Genomic DNA, 24,942 nt, shown 5'->3' with positions numbered 1-24,942 from the left:
TGAATGCCAGTTAAAACTAAATGCCGAGTAAACGGTAAACTCTTTGAGGTCCAACTTGTGTAGTTCTAAAACTACTATGATCTAATTACCTAAACAGTAAATAATATTATGATTATGGATAAAGAGTCTTGCAATAAACTGTCCCAGTGTAGAGTGGGATTTTAGCCACTCCATTCTTTTCCTCCATCACATTCCAACTGGGCCTGCTTTTTCATCACTGGATATATATATATATATATATAATCTCCTTCCATTTTAGGGTTTCTTCTCAAATTTGGGTTTTAGGGAAATTGGGAGAATAGAGTGTCACATTTGTGTAGAATGCCAGCTACATTAGAACATTTGATTTTTCCACTGATTTCGATGGGAAGCTCACTTCAGTTTCTGGGAATATTCTCAGTATAAACTAGGAGACTGTTGAATGAAACAACAATATATTTCTGTCTACTTTTAACATTTCTATCTGTTTCTTTCTCCATCAGCCTTCTCCACCAGTGTTATGTATGTGATTCTTTTTGGAAACTAACGTGGTTCTTTCAGGTTTGTTGTAATAGAGAATATTGCAGAAAAAAATGTAACAGTTAAAAAAAAAGTAGCTGCCTTCAAAGATGTAGTCATTTAGATTTTACTTTGGGGGAATGTATTTAAATCTAACCTACCAATTAAAATTTAGAAGTACTGTATAAGCTGCAATTCTAGACCAGTGGTGTATTTTTACCAAAGAAAGATTTATATACTGCCCTATATCCATAGGTCACAGGACGGTGTACAATAAAATTAATTTAAGACAACATATAACAAAAGCTATAAATCAGAGTGAGCCAGGGTGGTGCAGTAGTTTGGGTGTTGGACTAAGACTCTGGGAGAACAGGGTTCAAATGCCCATTAGGCCATGGAAACCCACTGGGTGACCTTGGGCAAGTCACACTCTCTCAACCTCAGAGGAGGGTAAAGACAAAAGAGTCTCTGAACAAATGTTGCCAAGAAAACTCCATGATAGGTTTGCTTTAGGGGTGCCATAAGTTGAAAATGACTCGAAGGCACACAGCAACAATTCTAAAAGAGTAAAAATATATCAAATTGTTTGTAAATTTAAAATTAGAAAATTTAAAAACAGTTAAAATAATTTAAAATAAAGCCAACCATAGTACATGTGCAGAATGAATAAAATCACCTAGGCTGCAAGCAAATATCTGTGGTATGTGACTGGTACCACCCCTGAATAAATCTGACAAAACCTTTATAGGTAATAGTTTAATATGGATCATCCCCATTCCACATATGAGTCTTGAATATCAGCTTGTTTTCTTTTTTAAACACACACACACACACACACCACATTTGAATACCAATATGGGACTGAATTTTCAATTAATTTTCCAAACTAAAATGCTATAATGGGGTGGGGAAAGCATACTGCTATTCATACTGCAATTTCAATTGAATGGACTTTAAGACATCAACCTCCTCCCCCTGCACAATACTGGACAATATCCATACAACATCTCTCATTCTGAAAACCTAGGTCAATTGCATTTTAAATAGACATTCTTGCTGAATATAAACATTTTTATTATCAGACCATTTTCCTGAACATTTTTGGTAATGTTACTGATATTTAGTGGTTGCCTTATAACGTCATCTAGTAAAATTGAAATTTTCCTCAAAATACGATGACAGACATTTGGACTTTAAAACTGCTAGTTGGTGGAAGTGTACATTGAAAACTGCATACAGCAGCAGAGTTACATTGGTATAGGAAACCACAATGATCTACATTAACATATAAAAGTCATTTTATGCTTTCCTCAGAACTTACATAATCTTTAAAAAGTCATAGTTTTAGAAGAGCATAGCTCCACTAAACAACAGGATGATGAGGTGGTCTTTAAAACAAAGGACCTTTGCTTCTGAAGTTTGGTTTAACTTGGATTCTCAAATGAACAAACAAATGTGCTGCTTTATGCCTTTATCTCTGTACTGAATCCAGAGAAAACAGAGGTACTCGTGATAGGTACCCCAAGTCCGGGCAGGGAAATTTGCCATCCAGTCCTGGAAGGGGTCACACTTCCCCTAAAGGACAAAGTTCGCAGTCTGGGAGTACTCCTGGATTCATCCTTACAGTTATCATCTCAAAGTAGATGTGATGGCCAGGAGTGCTTGATACCAGCTTCGGCTGATACGCCAACTGCGTCCCTGTCTGGACCGAAAGGACCTAGAAACAGTAGTACACGCACTGGTAACCTCTCGCTTGGATTTCTGTAATGCGCTCTACATGGGGCTACCTTTGTACCAGGTTCGGAAGCTTCAATTAGTTCAAAACGCTGCAGCCAGATTGGTCGCCAGAACCTCAAGTGCGGACCATATAACACCCGTATTAAAATCTCTTCACTGGCTACCAATTCGCTTCCAGGCCCAATACAAAGTGTTGGTTATTACCTATAAAGCGCTACATGGCTTGGGCCCGAGTTACTTGAGGGACGCCTCTCCCTACATAATCTGCCCCTCACTCTCAGAACAACGGGGAAATTGTTGCTTGAACACCCCAAGGTGAGATTGGTAACGACTCACCAAAGAACCTATACAATGACTGCTCCAACTCACTGGAATGCACTCCCGGAGGAGATTTGATCCAGTTGTACATTGGAAGCCTTCAAGAAGGCATTAAAAACTTATCTCTTCCAGTTAGCATACCCTCCCGATTCTTTGTAGAAAGTATTCCCCGACCAGATTGGACGACTACTGATAATTGATATCCCGACTATCCTAGTTATATTGTTTTTAAAATTGAATGTTTACAATTGTTTTTATAACTGTTTTTAATATTGTATCTAACATGTGTCATAGAGTTTTACCGTATGTACACCGCTTTGATCTGGAGGAAAAGCGGTATATAAATAAAAGCTTTATTATTATTACCTGTAAAACGGGAACAGTGCACAGTATCCCTTGGCACATGTGTGCTGCCAACATTGCTTCTTAGGATATCTAATGAAGGATATTGTCAGTTTTCCCCCCTAGTGTGCCTGGGACCAGTACCATATTTGTGCACATTGGCTACAAATGTTTCTTTCCTAAAAATTTGCATCAGATAGACAGCTTATGGTTTCCATTCCACTGGTCTCTACTTTCAGTAATGTTATGTTAGCAAAAACAATAAGGTGCATTCCAGCCATACCCCCTAAGCATTTGTTCTGAATGGCTGGGTAACTTTTTGGGGTGGGTTTTGACAAAACTGAGCTGACAAGAGAGCTGCAGGGGAGAGGAAGACAGGACAAAGCCTTGATACAAGTGTTAGCATTATGCCCGGTATTGTAAACTATGAGGATACGCATAAGCCAATGTATTAGATTTTCAACTCCTAGTGTATCAACCAGGATACAGACTGAAATGATAGGCTGATTCCTTCTCAAGGAAGCCAACTCAGCGATTTTGGACACGGCAATATGGAATGAAAAACAGAATATTAAAGATGTATTTCCTTCTAATACTCAGTGGTACCTCTTGTTTATTTATGGTAATTTATCAATTCTTCAGTGTTGATGAACACCAGTTCTTCATGTTGAAGAACTGGTGTTCATTGCAGTTTGAGTAATATATAAAAGGAACTTTGATTAATAATCTCTTTAATTTTTATCAATAAACTAAAAATCCTTTAACCACTTCGGCAGCTTCTAAGGTGCCAATCCCATACCTCAGAGTAAGCCCCATTAAAAAAAATTGTTATCACAACATAGACAATCAGGGATAGCAAAAAACAACAACATAAACATAAACACAAAATCATACCAAACATAACCAAATATAACACTACTATCTAAACAGAACATTAAACACAATTACTGATCTATAGATACGAAACCTAACACTATTCCTTCCTTGCTGTTTTCAGTGAGGTCTCAGATAGAAGCTAATAGTTAAAATATACCCTTTACTGCATCCACTCAATATACTTTTCTAGATACCTCTATCTTTTATATACCTTGATTCATAAAAGACTGATGATTTACATGGTTACTCTCTTCAACTGTGTTATAGGATTTGTTGAGTTTATAGCACAGTTATCACATTGTCAGGTATTATAACAGTACTTACAATTTCCTACCTATATAAAACTGGTATAGTTAGTTGTCCTGATAAAATGAATATAATGGGTCTGGATTTTCTATCTCCTTCCTTATGTTGAGTTCAAATGGTTGTACAACATGCCCCAGTCTTTTTTAAATTTTAAAACTGGTGCATCTCTTAGTATTGTGTTAGTAGTGTTAATTTGTTCCATTCCATACAGTCATACAGTTTCATCTTTCAATCAGGGATTTCCGTGTCCTTCTATCTTCTCACGTATAATATCCTGGCTGATGAGATCATGTAGTATAGAACTTTTCAGAATTCATTTTTATGTTTTTTTGTCTATCATTCCCAAGAGGAGGGCTTTTGGGTCTTTCTTCAACTTGATCTTTAAAATTTCTGGAATGGCGTCGAGAATGGCTGACCAATATTTTTGCAGGTCCACCACATATGAAGCATCGTCCCTTTCTCTTTTTGGCATTTCCAACATCTATCGTCTGCATTGTTATAAATTTTGCCAAGTCTTTCGGGTGTCAGGTACCATCTGAAGTGGATCTTGTAATAGTTTTCTTTCAAATCTGAAAATAGAGTATATTTTATTCTTCTTTGCCAATTCTGTTCCCATTCTGATAGTTGAATGCTTTCTCCAAATTCTTGGGCTTACTTGACCATGTAGTCCTTGACTAATTCATTCTCCATTTCTTTTTTAAGTATTGTTTTGTATAATTTTAAAATAATCATATCATTTTCCTCAAGTAATATTTTTTCCAATTCAAACTTATCTTTTGTAAATCCTTCTGTGATGCTGTCAATTTATATCTTTCTTTAATTTCTCTGTACTGAAACCAATGTACATCCCATCCTTCTTCATTTAAAACTTCTCTTGTCTTCAGTGTAGCTCTTTATCCCTCTTCTAATATCAAAGTGTCTGCATACTTTAACCATTTTCCTTCTGAGATACTTTCAGTACGATGAACTGCTTCTGTTGGGGATGCCAAAAGGGGTATCTTTTGTACGATATGCTTTTTGTACTTGTTCCACACTCTAAAAAGGGCTTTTCTTACCACGTGATTTTCAAATTCTTGATTTGCCATTACTTTGTTGTAGATTAAATATGCATGCCAGCTGAAGCAATTGCCTGTGGCCTCTAGTTGTAATAATTGTTTGTTTTTCAGCAATATCCACTCTCTCAACCTCATTAGTAAGCCTCATTAAAATTAAAGGGGCACTTCTGAGTAGACATGCGTAGGTTTACACTGTAAGGCCCATATATGATAAAAGAGTCTCACTGAAGCAGACAATTTAAAATATGAGTAATATTTGAAAAGCACTGCTAAATGATTCAGTGAAATATGCTCCTGTAAACTGCAAAGAATGACTTCATAGATTAGCCAATGGAGGAAGACACAGAAGCTATTAAATCAAGTATTAGTAATGTCTTGCAAAAACAAATGGGGTTTTTAAAATGAAAACAGTACCATCTTCAGCAGTCAAAAAATAAACAAACAAAAAAAAAAGATTGATTCAGTCTCACGCTAACCAAGAATGCATGGACACAGAGTCTTTTTAATACAGCTCAGTTGATGTGTCTGGAACCACACTGTGGTCTGGTAAAAGTGAACAGCACTGGGGCAATTGTATAAAAGAAATATTTGCATACAATGTATATAAATATGTAAAGCTCAGGTTTGCAATTTAGTTGGTTTCATGTATTTCTGAAGTCCTTACTCACTCATGAGGGTTTGAGCGACTTACAATAACACGATTACCATAATAGAATGTAACCAATCTGAACAAAACTAAACCGATAAAATGAAGAATATTATAATAAACAGGAAATCTTTGAAATATATGGCGATTGCCTTATTCTCATCTTTGTACTGGTGTTTATTACATTCAAAATCTAATAGCTAAATAAACAACAACAAAAATGATTAAATCAATGTTAGTGACCTCATCTTTTGAAAAACTGTGTGATATGCCAAAACTGACCTCTGAAGCTTACATAAGTCATGGTAAGCTAATAAAGAAAAATGAAGTGTGCCTGCCAGGCTAGCAGTTATATTTAAAAGAGAGTATCATATTTTGCAGTACTAACAAAAGATTTTGTAGGGATGTCATTTATGCACAGAGACTAGATTGAAGCTTTACATTCAAGATAAGACTATATCCCAGAATTATTGAGAGTCTATAGTTTAGTGAGAAACGTAAAGCCAATTAAAATTATTGAACTGTTGCAATATATACTAATAAGAATAAGGCAACTTAGTTATAGAGAAAGTGGCACCATACTGTTTAGAATACACTGATAAAATAGAGTCACATCATTTTACTATGAGCAAAAGTACCTGTGTTTGGTTGCAACAAAATAGGCTATATAGGAGGGTATATGAAAGGCTTCAAGTTACATTTTTGTAGCTATCAAAGCTAGCGACACTGTCTTCATCTGGTGTAAGTAAGAATATGTACAATGAGACCCATGTGCCTGCTGTCTTTTCAGGAGATATTCCTCACAAGAGGGGTAGCTGTTGATTTTGGGCCATTGAACCTTGCCTTAATTGCAGCAATCAAGTTATTCCTTCCTATTTAACTACATGAAAGTTTGTGCAAAAAAGTTTCTGTTATGTCAACTGTAATAAATGGATCAGAATTAGAATCAGCATTGAAGCCTGGATTGAAGAAGAATGCTGTTTCCTTCAGAAGTGGTTCCTAGGTTAGTCATTGCTACCCTGTTTCCTTCTTGTTTTGTATGTTTCTGTTCTGGAGTGTCAGGTGCTCTAGAAGCAACTATTCCTGTTCTCTTTTCTGTGCTGAAAGTTGTTACTGTGGAATCCCCCTTAATTTGGAAGCAATTATTGGTGCTCAGTTTGTCTCCTCCCTTGCAAGTTCTTGCTTTAGAGCCCCAGCTGCTCTGGCTGCTGCCTCTCCTACCTTGTCTGATGTTCCGTGTTCTCGATTACTCTTGCTACAGCTTTGGCTAATTTTTTTTTTGGTAAGATGACTTCTTACAGAATCCCTCTAACAGGATCCATTGTTGTGAAGAACGGCTATGTTGTGGTTAGGGGAGTGTGCCACATAATAATAATTAATAATTTGTTTTATTTATATACCGCTATTCCAAAGATCATAGCGGTGAACAGCAAGTAAGCTAATTATCAAGTAAGCTAATTTGCCCCCCAACAGTCTGGGTACTCATTTTAGCGACCTCGGAAGGATGCAAGCCTGAGTCGAGCTTGGGCCCTTTTGCTGGTCTTGAACTCGCAACCTTGTGGTTTTGAGTGAATGGCTGCAGTACAGGCATTTAACCACTGCGCCACCAGGGCTGATTGAAGATGGTAGTGTAGGCATATAAATGTATTAAAATTAATTAGAATATTTTAAAATCCAAATATCTTAGTTGTTTTTTTTAGAATCCATGCCACATGTTATGGTCTTGGAGCAATGGTGGAGACTGTTGTTGGAGACCCCAGACTCTTAGTTTTGGGGGACTTCAACATCCCGCTCGAGACCAGTTTAACAGGTGCAGCTCGGGAGTTCATGGAGACCATGACAAACATGGGCCTATCCCAATTGGTCAAAGGGCCCACACATTGTGCAGGTCATACACTCAATGCGGTCTTCAGTACGGAACAGGAATATCCATGGGCGGAGGTGGTAAGTACCTCCGCATTGTCCTGGTCAAGACGAAACTTAGAGCCAATATCTGCCCCACTGGGGGTTGCGGACCCATTAGAATGGTCCGCCCTCGAAGGCTGATGGAGCCCATTGGATTCCAGACAGCCTTAGAGGGTTTAATGGTTGGGAATGCCGGTGATCCTGTCGATGCTCTGGTCAATACCTGGAACATCGATCTTACCAGGGCTATTGACACGATTGCTCCCAAGCGCCCTTGCCATCCCGCCCCAAATCAGAGGCCCTGGTTCACGCCAGAGCTGAGGAAAATGAAGCGGTTTGGACGACGGCTAGAGCGCAGGTGGCGGAAGACTCGACTCTTATCCGATAGAACTCGCCATAGGAACTTTCTTCGTTCCTATCGGGAGGCAATACATGCAGTGAAGAGAGCCTTCTCCTCTGCATGTATTGTGTCTGCAGAGTCCCGTCCAGCAGAGCTGTTTAAGATGGTGAGGGAAATGACGCAGGTGCCCCCTGCGCCAAATCCCTTACTTAACCCGACGACGGCCTGCTGTGACGCATTTAACAACTTCTTTGCAGACAAAATCTCTCAGATAAGAGCCGACTTAGATGCCACCATTGAAACAGAGTCGACAGGTGAGGCGTCCAGTGACTCCGCCGATGTAGTCATACTGGATCAGTTCCAATCTGTGAGTACTGATGACGTGGACAAGCTGCTTGGTAAGGTGAGGAAGACAACTTGCCCTCTCGACCCTTGCCCATCATGGCTGGCCGTCCAGGGGGGGGGGATGCATTGATGAGATTCCTTATGGATATCATCGGTGCATCCTTCAGGGAAGGACATATTCCATCTTGTTTAAAGGAAGCGGCGGTTAGGCCACTCCTGAAAAAACCTTCCCTAGATCCCCTGGATATGAGGAATTATAGGCCGGTGTCATTGCTGCCATTTTTGAGCAAGGTGATCGAGAGGGCGGTTGCCCTTCAGCTCCAAGCTGTCTTGGATGAAACCGATTATCTAGACCCATTTCAAACCGGCTTTAGGACAGGCTTTGGGGTTGAGACTGTCATGGTTGCCTTGACCGACGATCTGCGTCTGAGCATTGACAGGGGGAGTGTGACCCTGTTGGTGCTCTTAGACCTCTCAGCGGCTTTCAATACTATAGATCACGGCATCCTCTTGGACCGCCTGAGGGGGTTAGGTATCGGAGGCACTGCTTTGCAGTGGTTCCGGTCCTTCCTCTCGGGCAGGTCTCAGAGGGTGCTACTCGGGGACTGTAGCTCCAGTAAGAGGTATCTCACTTGTGGGGTTCCTCAGGGGGCTATTTTGTCCCCGATGTTATTTAACATCTATATGAAGCCGCTGGGTGAGATAATACGGAGTCATGGTGCTGGGTGTTATCAGTACGCTGATGACCCCCAAATCTATTTCTCCGTATCTCGTTCGTCGGCCTCGAATTCCGATGGCATCTCTTCTCTCATTGAATGTCTTCAGGCGGTAATGGGCTGGATGAGGAAAAACAGATTGAAACTGAATCCAGACAAGACGGAGGTGCTCATGGTAGCAGCCCCGAAACCAAGAATTGGGTTGCAACCTCCAGTCCTGGATGGGGTCACACTCTCCTCCAGTGACTGTGTTCGCAGTCTGGGGGTGCTCCTTGACTCGTCGCTCCTGATGAAAAATCAGGTAAATGTGACGGTCAGGAGTGCCTGTCATCAGCTTCGGCTGATACACCAGCTGCGCCCTTTTCTGGAAGTAAGGGATCTCGAGACGGTTGTGCACGCACTGGTAACCTCATGCCTTGACTTCCGTAATGCACTCTACATGGGGCTACCCCTGTGCTTGACTTGGAAATTACAGCTAGTTCAAAACATGGCAGCCAGGCTTGTCTCAGGAACATCTAGGAGGGACCACATTACTCCGGTTCTGAGGTCCCTCCACTGGCTGCCTATCAGCTTCCGGGCCCAGTACAAGGTGTTGGTTATCACCTTTAAAGCCCTAAATGGCTTGGGTCCAAGCTATCTCAGGGACCGCCTCCTCCCGTACAATCCTCCCCGCGCTCTCCGGTCCTCTGGAAGGAACTTACTGCAGCCTCTAAAATCTAGGCTTGCGGCGACCTCCCAGAGGGCATTCTCTGCTGTCGCCCCCAAACTCTGGAACGACCTTCTGAATGAGATCTGTCAGATAACATCATTAGACAGCTTTAAAAAAGCGGTCAAGACGGATCTCTTCCGGCAGGCCTTTCCAGATTAACCATCCCGGCCCAGGTTCCCTGATTCCCTCATTCCTCCTGTGGCCCCATCTTAGTGATGGTTGAGGATCAACAGAGGGATATCAGGGTTTTTAGTTTTTAATTGTTGTTTTTATGCTTTGATATTGTGTTTTTAATATGTTATACTGTTTAATACTGTCTTAAGGGGGGGGGAGGGATAAAGTGTTTTTAATTGTTATATTTTATATTTTACTGTTGTCAACCGCCCAGATTGGTTTGCCATAGGGTGGTATACAAATAAATATTATTATTATTATTATTATTATTATTATTATTATTATTATTATTATTATTATCCACACTCAAATTGCTATTATTACGCATTCTCACCAGTGTAACTTAAAGGAATGCAAGAAATATAGGTATTAATCGTTGATCTGCACCTTCAGGTTATTTCTGACATATAGTGACCCTAAGATGAAGACCCAAGAGGTTTTCTTGGCGAGATTTGCTCAGAAAGGGTTTGTCATTGCCTTCCTCTGAGGCTCAGTGCAACTTGCCTAGTGGTTTTCCGTGGCCTTGAAGGGATTGATCATACAATGCTATTAAAGTAGGTTTAAAGCTGGAAAAATTACACCGCTAGATAACAAAGCAGAATGAAATGTTGGTTAGGGATGAAAAGAATATTTCAAAATATTTGAAAAATTATTGAAAAACATCTTTTATGACTGCTGAGAACCCTTGAAGAAAAAAAATCCTGGACAGACAAGATTTTTCACAGGCCAGGTCTCATTCTGTGCAAAATTCACCACATGGCTGTTTTGTGTAGCAAATAGCATTTGCTGCGTAGGAAACAGTGTTCTCTGACAAAAAAAAAAAGATATTTTTGTGTAGAAATATTTAATATGCAGAAAATCACACATTTCTTTACAGAAAATGCTGTACTTGGCAACTTATTGTGTGGATTTGCATAGAAAACAGCATTTTCTGCACAAGAAATAATTCTATCCAGGAATATTATTTGTCTTTGTAGGACAGGAAAGACACAGCATCATCTTCTGACCTTACTCTCCCCAGGAAGGATCAGCAGGCTTAGAAGGATACCACTGAATGGATACTGTGAGACATTGGCTGACACTGACTGGAATACCAATAGCCACTGCACATCTTTGAACATATTCATCAAAAATGTTTGAAAACTCTTGCTGTGCATCATTTTGCACCATAGGATCATTTTATGCCCCTCCCCCAGTGTTTTACTTAGTACAAATATAGCTGGAAGACTCCAGACTGTAAATACTGAGATCATATCCCCCCTTTTTTTTCTCAATTAAAATATGTTTTTTCAAGAAAATTGTATTCAGACTGTCAAAGAAAAGTAATTTGTGGCAAAAGTAACAGCATCATTATTAGCAAGCAGCTATTTCTGAAAGAAGCTGTATTCATTTCCTACACCATGTACTCTTTATATTATATTTCCTTTAATAAATAAGATGATTTAAATTATTCAACCCCAGTTGTTGTCTGGTCAAAATACAAATGTTTATTTTATTTTTGTTATTCTTTCTGACAACTTGGTTTGCTGAAAGACTTTGGCCTGAAATGCATGGGCCAAATAAAGCAACTTCCAGCTGCCTTGTGATGTGTGGTATTTACATGATGTATGCCCTCAAAGCAGCTGGAACCCACACCGAGGCTGCACTAGGAGGCTAACAGCTGGACAAAAAAGGATCGGAGATAATCTGATTCCTGACAGCAACTAGCTTGGGACTGTGGCAGTGGCCTGGTTTGGAAGAGGGGTCATACAGTCGCCACAGCCCTGGCATAATCATGGCCAGAGCAGCCTCTTTATCAACCGTCTATTTCACGCTTTTGAGACCAAGTGCTAAGCACTGAAATTTAAACAGTAATATTAAAGATAATAAAATGTAATTCATGGGATATGGAACCGCAGACTGAAATATCCTAGGATCTGTGTTTTTGTTTTTTTTACAATGTCAATATCCTAAAACACATCTTGTGCTATATCCCTTACTGAAGATACTTCAAAGTATTTTGTGTTTGCCTTCTTCTTCTTCGTGGTCTCTGTGCCTCACACAACTGGGTTTTGAGCCCGTGCAGAGAGTCCATTCAGAAGCTGAAAAGCTGAGCAGATTGGCTAGAAGCCCCACCCACTCTTGTGTATTGAGCATGCCCAATCCTGCCAATCTAGTGCCAGCTTTCATCCGCCGCACGAGAAACACTCCTTTGGATTGCTCTCCAGCTGTGTCCTTTTGTGTATGGTAGAGTTAGTTTATTCTTTGATTCTCATTGTGCTTGTCAGCTTTGCCCTTTCAGAGCTTTAAGTGTGGGTCTTTTTTCTTACTCACTGGATTATGTCATAGAGTTTATAAATATTGCACCTCTTGGCATTTTTTGCTCTACTCCATCCTCCCCTCTTCTCCCTTCTCAACAAAGGTGCCATTCAGTGTATCCCGGACAGATGCAAGATGGATGGTTACTTCTCCAAGTACAGTATTTCATGATGCCAAAAAGAGATGGTGATCTCCACCCCATGCCTGATCTATAGGGTGTAAACCACAACATCACACCATGCAAGTTCAAGATGGTGACCCTTCAATTCATCCTCCCTTTTCTCCATTGTGGGGATTGGTTTGCACTGATCGACCTGAAAGATGCGTATTTTCATATTGCCATCTGACCTCACCACTGCATGTTTATTCACTTCGCCATTGATGGAGATCTCTATCAATATACCGTCCTGCCTTTCGGCATCCTCACTGCTCCCATGTTTTCACGAAGTGCATGGCAGTGGTCATCTCTCAGCTTCGTGATCAGGGAATAAAGACTTTTCCTTATTTGAACTATTGGTTGTTGGTGTCATCCTCCCATGCACAATTGTTCCAAGACATCCACACCACTCTCTCTCTCCTCACCAACTTGGCCCTAAGAGTGAATCCCTCCAAGTCCATCTTAAAACCAATCAGAGTGATTGAGTATATAGGTACGTTTCTGGACTCTGTATTGGCTTGAGGCTATTTTCCCACCAGAAGGGCAGAAGCCCTTTGGGCCCACCTTCAATCCATTCTACGCATGAACCATCCTACAGTGAGAGACATTCAGTGCCTCCTAGGCCTTATGGCCTCGACCACAGTCATAACCTACTTGGCATGCCTAAGATTTTGACCACTACAAGAATGTTTTTTGTGTGTGCGTGTTCAACCACCTCAATGGCAGATAGTCCAACAGGCTAACACTCTCTCAACATGTCCATAACTCTCTTTGGTGATGGTTGATTCCCAAGAACATCCTAAGGGGAATGCCCTTCCATCCTCCTGAACCCTACAGGATGGTCACAACAGATGCATCCATGAAAAGCTGGGGGGGGGGGGGGACTTTAAAGACCTCTGTATTCAAAGCCATTGGTCCCCTTCAAAAATGGAGATATACATCAATTCCCTGGAGTTCATGGCTGTCATGAAGGCCTTCCGAGCCTTTGAGAACCACCTCCATCAGAGGGCTGTCCAGGTTGTAAGAGACAATACTACCACTATCTGTTATATCAACAAACTCACTCCTCTGTCCTTCATTTTGCACAACAACTCTGCAACATTCCATCCACCCCGTGGCAGTTCATCTGGCTGGCAAGTCCTAGCAGACTCTCTCAACCGGGACAAGCTTCTTCAACACAAGTCGACCTTGTCACAGAAAGCCTTCCATCTCATCACTTCACGATGGGGGACACCCTATCTAGATTTCTTTACCATTCCAGAGAATGTGCAGTGTTCAATGTTCTGTAAGGCGGTGATGTGGTCTCAACCTTCCACATTTTTCAGGCACTATCAGCTTGATTCCAGGTCTCATCAGGATGCCAGCTTTGGCTGTGCCGTTCTCTCTTCAATTCTGCAGTGACCCTCCCACCTGCTACAGGTAAGCTTTTTAGTCACCCCATTGTGTGAGGCACAGAGACCATGAAGAAGAAGAACAGGCTGCTTACCTGTAACTGCCAGTGGTCATATGTGCCCTCACACAAACCCGCCCTACCTCCTCTCGGTCAGGTCCCTGCTAAATTTATTGCGGCGGACTTGAACTAAAGGAGGAGCTAGATTGATGGGATTGGGCATGCTCAGTACACGAGAGTGGGCGGGGCTTCCTGCCAATCTACTCAACTTTCCAGCTTCCGAATGGACTCTCTGCACAAGTGCAAAAGCCCATTGTGTGAGGGCACAGACGACCACTCAAAGAACCACAGTTACAGATAAGCAATCTGTTCTTCCCAATCATCCCGTAATAAACACCAATACCTCTTTTCACTACCATCCCTCTCCCTGCTACACTAACCAGTAAGGAAATTGCCATTTCCCTTTCTTTCACTTATTTTGGTTAATTTATTTGTTTTAATTTGTTATGTTTTATAAACTCAAGGAACACAATTAAATACTTTGTACCCATATTCAAAATTCACAGAATTTAGGGCTGCTATTAAGACACTATCAATAGACCTCTGTCATAAAGAAATTCTACTTTGCAAGTTCTGCTGTGCATTACTGCAATCACAACACAACCTTGCGAATCATAGTTGTGGGCTCTTGTCTTTTCATAATGAAATCTGTAGTCACAGTCAACATAATGGAAAATAGAGAACTGGCACAAGAGCCTAAGAGTGATGTAATCCCAATGCCAAATCAAAACCAAAATGTGGTAAATGATTTTTAAAGAATTTTTTCTATCACAGAAAAGCAAACTTACTTGTGGAAAATTATGTGCTACTGATGATTAAGTGAACAGGTGGCAGTGACCCAGTATCACAGAAGAACAGTGTTTTTATATGTGTCTTTCTTCATAATTCAGTTTTCCAGATGTGGTCACTAGGGAAAATAGGCTTTTCCTTATAGCCAGTAAAAATTCAAATAACTCATATTTTTAGACCCATTCAAAGCTACTTAAAGCCAATTCTAAATAAATTTTAATGACTTCAAGTGCTTAAAATTTTGCTGTGTGGGAAACTCTATCTAAATTTCCCTATTGGCCAGTGAGCAGGTATCTTCATGTAGCATATCATCATAAAAAATCAATATAAAGCTTCCTCTGGATGCAATGCAGTCATATCTGGCTCCTCTATCTAAGTGACAGTTAAATTTAAGTGTACTTTTCTTGTGACAAATGTTACATTAACAAGTTGGTCATTTTCCAATTTGTTAGGATAAATAAATAAAATATGTATTTGATTAAATTATTACACCCAGGTTCTCATTCACACATCACTATCACCATTATCAGCAGCAGCAGCACTACCACCACAATTATAATCTGGCATTTATATATAGATTGTCACAAAGATAGTGTGATCTTTTTCAGAGGTGTGATATGCATATGGAAGACAAGGCACTGTACCTAGTCTAACTGGATGAACATCATTCATGAAGGTTAACATACTGAACATATAGGTTTCATTGTACTACAGAGGGTTGCAGATTATTTTGTTTGTACAAGTGAACTGGCAGACTATTCTGCTGCAATTGGCATCAACAGTGATCATATGATGGGAACACAGAGAGCTTCACTTCTTGGCTGGTCGCAATCATCTGGAAACTCACAGGGAGCAATGGCTATGCAGGCTTCTTGGGGCTACTGGGTTCAGATTCACAATGCACAATAGGGAGATAAATATGGGCTACAAAGCTGCAACATGTACTATGGTCTGTGTTCCTAGTCAAAGTCTAATCATGGGAAACTGATGGCTGACTAAATGCTGACTCCGATACAAAAATAGAATCTGGAATTGAGAGCAATAAAACAATTCCTCCCTTGGTTCCTGGCTCACTCATAAAAATATAGACAAAAAATAACAACCATGGAGAGAGGCAAGTAGGCAAGAGAGAAAAGCTAGTTAAGTGATGGATGTACCTGGCCACATGGCCCATGGAAATTGTAGCATAACATCCTCACTTCTGAAGTTGAGCAAAGGAAGCACAAACTTCTAATCTGAAATCCTTAACAAGAATACTGATTATTTCAAATGTCTCTTTGCAGTAGCATCACTGCTGTTGGGGTCACTCAGTGTGGGAGTCTAAAAGAGCTGAGGGATAGGGTGGTGGACTGCCCCACCCACCTTTCTTTCCACTGCTTTGCTTGTCAGAACCCTGGCCAGCACTTAGCCAGATTGCTTCTGCAGGGTGCAATGCTGCGGTCTCCGGAGGGCCCATTCAGGGTATGGCACAGGTAGTTGCCCAGAAGCCATAACAGACTCTGAATGGATGGCACCCCCTCCCCCAACAGCCACTGCTGGGGGGGGGGCAATGCTGAAGCCTCTGGATGGCCAGTTCAGGGTCTGGCATGGATGCTGGACAAAGAAGGGAAGCTACACCCTTTCTTGCTTGCCCAACAGCTGTGTCAGTATCTCCTTCTTCTGCAGTGTCACCTGGTGTGGTCCGCACCCCCCTAGAGATGCTTCAGCTTCTTTGAAATTTGCAAACAGAGTTACTAATATAAAGAAAACATAGATATATTTGCAGTGAATGATAGAAAATAAGAATGTAGAAGGAAACAATTAAGGAAAATGCTACACTAATTAATATTTACAACAATTAGAATAAGACCATATAAACTAGAAACAAAGAAAAAAGTACCTGGGGAGATGATGGGCTAAATGCCACATTGATTACAGATTCTGTGTGTCCTGTCAACTTATGGGAATAGGTGCTTGAATGCCTCTCATATATGTAAGCCTGAAATAGAATACATATTTAAATATATATTGATTTACCAAATTCCCACTGATTTATTGAGTATATTATAGTAGGCACTGGCTAATAAATTCAGGACAGAACCTTTGATGGGAAAGGACATTCTAGGTACTGAGATACTCTATCTATCAGTAAAATGTATATTTCTAAAAAGAGGCATTTATAGAAATAAGAACAACAAACATGCATTGGGAAAGGAGATAATCTATCATTTAATTACTGTCACTTTTTATGACCTGCCAGCCTGTATACTGATATCGGTGGGAGGGGAAATTAGTTATAGCAGCTCCAGAAAAGATGTAGCTCCTCTCCTTTTTCAGGACACTGTCAGAGGACTGGAGACAATATTTATTCTTGACATCTACTAGCAAACCCCTGAGATATACTGCTTCCCATTCTACCACTGTGGGACCACCGCTAGCAGCATTGTGATATCATCACCACCACAACAGGAAAAAGTGGACCTAATTTACTGTCTTGAGACAGAAGTCTGCCCATGGAAGAGAAATTCCACAATATCATATGGCCCTTCTGTCAACCCCTGAAGTTTCATAGGAGTTTACGAGGAGGTGCTGAACAGTTCTCTGTCCACTTCCCAAAATCTGAACATTGTTTTGTCTCTGCAGATTGAAAGAGTGATTTTAAATACTTTTGACTGTACATTTGCAGGATAATAGCTTTAAGTTATGATTTTCTTTCAGATCATTGATAGAATAATGTGAATGAAAAATGTGGAATTATCAAGTGCAAAACTCCAGGTCGTCATGAAGTTCCTGCTCCTGGAGAAGAAAATTTCAAACGATATCCATGAATGTATGAGGCAAAAATTGAGTGATGAGTAGCTGGCATACTCAACAGTGAAGAAATGGTCTGCCAACTTTAAGCATATAAATTTTGAGACTAAATATGCAACAAGGTATGTAAGGCCTTCAACAGTATCAACTCCTGAAATTGTTGAGTGTGTTCATAACCTGATTTTGGCAGATCAGTGAATTTCAGCTAAAAACAATTGTTGATACACTAGATATATACCAGAACACACTGAGGTAATAATTCATTAGCAGTTGGCTATGCAAAAGCTGTCAACCAAGTTGATGAAATGTTTGAATGCTGACTAGAAATAAAATTGCGTGGGTACCTCTACAATGACTTTGCAGCATTTTGAGTGATCTAGTGGTAACTTTTTGGAATGGCTCATCACTGTTGATGAAACACAGTTATATCATTATGATCTGGAGACCAAACAATCCTTGCAGTGGCAGCATTTATATTCCCCACAGCCAAAGAAATTCAAGACTCACAGGTCAGCAGGAAAGGTCATGACCACAGTTTTTTGGGATAAGGAAGGAATTTTGATGACTATAATAGCAATAGCAAGTACATTTCTATACCATTTATCAGTGCACTTAAGTACTCCCTAAGCAGTTTACAAAGTGTAACCTAATTGCCCCCAACAATATGGGTACTCATTTTAGTGACCTTGGAAGGATGCAAGCCTAAGTCAAACCTGAGCCCCTGCGCTGGTATTGAACTCACAAGCTTATGGTTTGTGAGTGAGTGGCTGCAGTACAGGCATTTAACCACTGTGCCTCCAGGGCTCTTCAGAACAGCCAACTAGTTAACACAAAATTCTATTCTAACTTCTGTGCTAATTAAAGGAAGCATTAAAAGAAAAACAACAAGCAAAGCTGTAAAAAGGTATTCTTTTTTGCAGGACAATGAACTGCTCATAGGACTGGCAGGGTGATGGATGTTTCAGAAGAATTGGAGTTTGAATGCATACGCTCTCCACCACCTTGCTCACCAGATTTTGATCCACTTGACTATTTACTGTTTGCAAACTTTTAAAAAAAATGAAAGGAAGGCTTCAGCAGGGATAGCAGCAGCAGCATAGAGTATTTCAGTGACCAGACATCAGAATTTATTTTGGAACGGTTAAAGAAACTCAAGAAATGATATGCCAAGTGTGTCAAACTTCAGCATGGATGTGTGAAATAGCATTTAAGTTTCACAGCTCTAGTTCATTCCGTTCTTGGTCAAACCAAGAACTTTTCAACACCTCCTGGTATTCTTAATAAACTAAAAGAAATCATATTTGGTCAGAATGAAATGCCTATTTTCATTATATTTTAGTTGTAATTACAAGATAAAAGCATAATTACATATAATGTCAGTCTTTCAATGAACTCCAAAAATAAAAAATTCTACTGTTTTGTATGAGCCAACGTCATGTAGTGGTTTGAGTGCTGGACTATGACTCTGGAGATGAGTGTTCAAATCCCCAATCAGTCATAAAAACCCACTGGGTGACCTTGGGCAAATCACACTCTCTGAACCTCAGAGGAATGCAAAGGCAAACCCCCTGTGAAAAAATCATGCCAAGAAAACCATGTGTCTCCATAAGTTGGAAACAACTTGAAGGCGCACAACAACAATTTTTACAATTGGTATTAAATGTTTTATAATAAGCGAAATAAGCTACTCTGTCTATGAAATCCGTTTTGGTTAAGTTTGAATAAAAAGTCATTGCTTTCTCTCAACCTTTATAAAATTATATTAGCTGTCCAACAACAGACAGCAGTAAGGCATTATGAAAGACAAAGAAGAAAATAAAAAGGTTCCTGCAGCCCATCTGCCAAATTGTTCCTTTGATTATTTCTCTGTCTCTCATAACTCACAAGTAGATTCTGAACAAAAACGTTTTAATATCTAACAAAGCAACCCAAATATATTAAAAATTATAAACTTTAAAAAGTTCTCTTCAAGGTCATTGTCTGACTCATTGGATAATACTGTGACAAGCACACTTTGTTATGCCAAAAATATATATGTTTATAGTGTTATGATAGCACCAATAGTATCCAGATACAGTAAACTTGATTTTTACTTTTTGATGTAGTCAAGCTGAACCACACCTTGTGCTTAAGCAGATTGGTTTATGGAAAATGTAAACTATGCTGGATGTTTCAATTTCATGTTTTACAAGGCAAATGCAAATACGATAATAAATTACATTGCTCCAAGTAAATGAAGCAACAGTTTTTTTCCACATCATAGAAATGTCAGTACATACTGGATCCAAAGTAACATGCATCTACTTAGCAGGAGCAATAATAAATAATAAATAATGCATAGCATAAATGAATTTCACAAACAACTTTTGTTTATTTTATTTAAAAAAACTTCCCAAACAAATAACCAAATAAAATGGTTGAGTGTGCAAGTATTTGTGAGTTACATAATTGTGGAGCCACTGTACTGAATGACTGTACTGTACTGACAGACCTTGCTATTTACCAAGATGTGTCAGTATGAATATTTTGTTTTAATATGAGACTTTTTTAATCTGGTGGTTTTAAATAGTTTTCCTGGTTTTATCACTCTGCTCAGGCTTTTGCTGTTCTGTGTTGTTAATTTTTATTGGCTTTCGGATATTGTATTTTTTTTTTTAGCAAAATTCCACCCTGAAACTTTTGGCATGACAACATGACAATGTTTTAAACAATCAAATAACAAAAAAGGGCATCATCAAGAAACACAGGGGTCTTTAAAATAAAACGTATCAGCCTGAAATTTATAAAAGAGGTATTATAAGTCAAACATATTTTCTTGAAATTCATCTACAGGTATATAGGCTACAGAGGGACAGATGGTGGTGCTTTTCAAACAGATTTCAGATTTCTCATCATGTGAAGCTGAAAGGAGGCATTCTTCATTACTGCTATCATCTATATGATATTAGATGAGCCTGTGTACTTACCATCACTAATTTAAAATATTTATATAATGATTCCTCTATATTTGCTGGTTAAGTATTCATGGATCTGATTATTCACAGATTGGTGTCTACTGCTGCCCTATATGCAACGGAAAAAGAATTTTCTCTCTAGACATTTATAAGTCCTTCAGCATGATTGTATGGTTAACCTCTAGCAGGTAGTGAGGTAAAAAAAATAAAAATTAGCAGACCTGCATTTGCAGTTTTTCCACTTTCATGGGGATCCTGCACCCCTAATCCTCACAGAAATTGAGGGCTGACTGTATTACATTCCAGTTGCATTCAAACATCTTTAAAGTTATTCCAGAATTATGAGTGACCAATAAGAAAGGTTCAAATATCCCCCCCCCCAAAAAAAAAATACTAATTCAAAGTCAGCTATGTGAATTTGTGAAAAAGTCAGGTATGTGAATTTTAACATTAGAAAATCAATGAAAGTACCCAGTTGCATATAGGTATGGGTCATTGCAGCCAAATGTACATCCTACTTTCTCCTGTTTGAACCTATATCTAATAATAAAAATTATTGTAACTCACATTGATACTTTCTTTCCATCTTCACCTCAGTTCAACTAGATATAATTTACCTGATCTATTCACATCCAACATGGTTTTCCTGTGTCCGTAACCATACACCTACTTCTGTTTCTTTTTATTGGAAATCTTTCAGCACATTTCCAAAAACAGCTTCCAAAGGAGATTTACTAATGTAACTATATCAGGGCTATAAAAAGTTCTTTTACAGAGGTTTGTTTTTTAAAAAAAACAAACAAACAAGAAATACACAATCTGTTTGGGCTTCTGAAGGAAACTGCCACATGTTTCAAGATGTGTCCAGTTATAATTCCTGATCTAATTTGACTGTTTACAAACATGTTGAAGACAGAGGTGTATACCAATATAGAGAGAACTATGCTTGCACATTCCTGAGCATTAAGAACAGATTTTCCTCCTTCCAGCACATTTCTGAACACACAGGGAAACCCAAGAGAGAAAATTTGTGGACTTTTGTCTTTTAACACACACACATTCCAAGTATTTTTCTAGTCTTATCAAATGTCTTGTTTTCCTTGAAAGCCATTAAATGTTTCATCTGCATTAAACTCCACATAACATTTCACTTTAGAAGAAACTGAACAGATTGTGCTGAAACATTTGAAGTAAAACATTTAATGACCCAGTAGGCTTATAGCTGTAATCCTGTATATTTAACACTCCCTAAATTCTTAACTTTCATCCACATAGACTGGAAAGAAAAAAAATATGGGGTATATTCTGATCAGATGGGAATTCTAGTGCATTCCAAGGGATAAAATTCTCCGTGTTCTGAGGAGTGTTCCTGGACATAGAGTACAGGGTAATTTACTATACAAAGGCACAGAGAGACAGAAAATGCATGTTCATGGGGTGGGAACATTTGTTTTGAATATCTGACATTTTTTTCTTAAGAAAGTGTAGGCAATAACATTTAAACTTCCTAAAAATATTAAATACATTCTAGCTGGAAAAAAAGTTGTGTGCCCCTCCCCAAGTAATTAGGTCACAAGCATAAAAGGATGTTTATAAAAAGGTTTTTTTTAAAAAAAATACTCAGCAGGTGACTTAGCATTAATAGTACTGTGGAGTAATTTTTTGTGCCAACCCCAGTATGTCATTTGGATGCTCAGCACTCCTTGCAAACACATTTTCCCGACACTGTACATCATTTGCAGTTTGTTTGTTTGGTTTTGCTGAAGAAACAAGAGGTACATCAAAACTGGTTGTTACATTAGTCTTAGCCCATATACCAACCATCTTTTGAGCATCTTGAGATGTGTCTCTTGTTTCTTCTGTGGATTCCAATGGATACTCCACAATTAGCAGTGGTAAGGATGATGCAGGAAGGAAAGAAAAGATCAAGCATTCTCCTATCACACGCTGATCTCCCACTTGGAACCATACCCAGACCACTAAATTACAATGAATTGGTGGTAATTAATAGTTGAAAACATGGGTCTCCTACCATGTGTAAGTTTGCTCTAAGCCTTCAATTATCTATCTAAAAAGAGGCAGAATATTCTTCCAGACAGCTAATAGAAGTATACTATCATAGTCATGACTTGGCTATTCTTTTTGGTTTCTCCTGATGACTGATTGTATTCTCCATTCTCATTACTCTGGCCAGAAAATATAATATTCACTGCCTGTATGTCATGGATAAAATTTTCACCATCTGGTCACAGTATAAGTTGCAAGTAATCTAGAATGTTCATTTTTTCAATATATTGAAACATTTGTAAATTATAGTATTAGATACCATATCATCAACTAAAATTTTTGAGAACGGGCCAAGGGTACATGATACAACCACCTAGGCAAATAAGGAGGCCAGGGTCTGGTCAATGGAAGATCTTGCAGAAATTATATTATTTGAATGATCTTGATATTCTTAAAGGAAAAGTGATATGTGTTTATATAATAGAATAGCATTTTCCCCTACCCTCCTCCCACTTTTTATTTTCCCTTTTTAATATAAAAAAGAAAGAAGGGGAAAAGAAAGAAAGGAAAGAGAGAGGCATAGGATTTAATTGTGAGGTAGGCATATACAGTATATTAATATAATCTGACCCTATACAAAAAACAAAATATGCACTAATGCCTAGTTAAAAAATAAGAGGACCTTCTGACCACTGAATATTGAATATTTATCTTTCCAACCTTGGTAGAGAAGTCTTAATAATAAATAATAATATGATTTATTTGTATACCGCTTTTCCTACAATCAAAGCGGTTTACAGCATACATATGCATATACAACAACAAAGCAAGTAACAAAAAAAAAAAAAAACCAAAAACCTCTGCTCCTCTCCCCTCAAGATGGAGGTCAGGGGGAGGGCTCTTCAACTTGGCAGGCAGAGGCCTGTTGTTTCTTGCCTGCTCCTCTCCCCTCAAGATGGAGGTCTATAGTAAGATATATATATATATATATATATATATATATATATATATATATCTTATAGCTATAGTAAGAGCATGCTGTGTACAGGACCCTACCATGGTGACCACCAGTTAAATTTTAATCCCAGGAATATAGTTTTAAAGTATAGTGCGCCATACGTGGGTGCACTATATGTGGCTTTGAGCTTTTGCTGAAGCCATGTGGCAATATAAAGAATGACGCATGTGTGATGAACTGACTCACAAACCAGCCAATGAGAAGCCAGAGACCCTAAGCCAATCAGGTGCTGGCTGAGGAGTTTGAAGATTCCACTTGGCAGTTGGGTTTAGTCAGTTAGGGTTTGGAATCCTGAGGGATGAAGCTGGTGTTCAGTTGGGGAACAGCAGAGTCCAAGAGAGGACTGTGTTCCAGGAGTTCTTGAGGGAACAATAATTTGGCAGAGTGGGTTTTGATTACAGACCAAGAGAGGGTCTAGTGGTCTCAGGAAGGAACAGTAGTCCAACTGAGAGTCTTGTAGTGAGAGACTCAGGGTTAGCCAGCCTCGGGAAGAGGGGTCTCGGTTGATTAATATCCTGAGGGATATCATAGCCTGAGTAGCTGACTGTCATGGCCAGCCAAGAGCAGGTCTTGGAGGATGAGGAGGAGGATGGGGCTCCTCCAGAGCAAGAGGTAATTGAGGCTACACCAGGTGCTAATCCTGCTCCAGTGCAAGAGGTAATTGAGGCTACACCAGGTGTTAATCCTGCTCTGCCAGAATCCAGCCCTGATCTCCCAACCCCAGAGGAGGAGGCTCAGCCAGGTCCTAGTGCTGGTGGGATTCTTCTGGTGGTACAGCAGCCTAGTGGTGACTCTGGGGAGGAACCAAGCTTGAAGGTTCCCTCCTATAGACAATGTAGGGCTGAAAGTGCTGGCAGACACAGATCCCAGAGAATTGCTGAGAAGCAATTAGCAGATCAGCCTCAGGTGGCACGGGGGAGAGTTTCCCTTACTTAATGAGCAGAGAGACACCAACTCAGTGCCAGAGTTTATTGCATGATCCTTTAGTGTGACTGCTGCCTGCACTGGCTCCCTGTATCTTGACTCCTTGTTGCCTTGACTCTTAACTTAGGAACGGACTGGACTATTGCTACCTTCTGGATGACCTGACCCTGGACTAGAATGACTATTGTGACCTCTGTTATCCTGACTTCGGCTTGGCTTTTGGTTTGCTTTTTCTCTCTCTCCCTGTAAGGTTTGTGGACTACTTCCAGCTTCATAGTTAATTGCCTTCCTTAATGGCATGTGTCTGTGGGTGCTGGCCACAGGACATTGACTTGGGTTTACTACTGAGAGAGAGTAGTGAAATATCTGTAACTAATTTGCCAAGTAAAGCTACAATAACAACTGTACCTCAAAGTTACTTAATATATTTCTGTTATTCAAATAAACATTTATTGTTTAAAAAAACTGCTTGGCCTGAGTGTTCAAAACACCAACACACGCTACTGTATGTTAAAGACCGGAATAGGAGAAGATTGTGGTGTGGCATATGTCACATAAATTGGTGGCAGTGGTGGGATAACAAAAGTC

General features: G+C 39.5%; 1 protein-coding gene across 1 annotated transcript in view; it reads right to left on the bottom strand.

The window, feature by feature from the left end:
- The window catches only part of WDR27 (WD repeat domain 27), a 118,172-nt gene that overhangs the window by 11,786 nt on the left and 81,444 nt on the right, over positions 1 to 24,942 (bottom strand). The window contains exon 25 of the mRNA XM_089529977.1: positions 16,541 to 16,639. Within this exon, the coding sequence (XP_089386103.1) occupies positions 16,541 to 16,639 (99 nt within the window). The remainder of the gene's footprint in view (positions 1 to 16,540; positions 16,640 to 24,942) is intronic.

Source organism: Sceloporus occidentalis, unplaced genomic scaffold, assembly GCF_023333645.1.
Source record: "Sceloporus occidentalis isolate IW3139 unplaced genomic scaffold, rSceOcc1.0.p SCAF_6, whole genome shotgun sequence".
NCBI classification, from domain to species: Eukaryota; Metazoa; Chordata; class Lepidosauria; order Squamata; family Phrynosomatidae; genus Sceloporus; species Sceloporus occidentalis.
The sequence above is the reverse complement of the archived record's forward strand: the minus strand, read 5'-3'. Positions and strand labels throughout refer to the sequence as shown.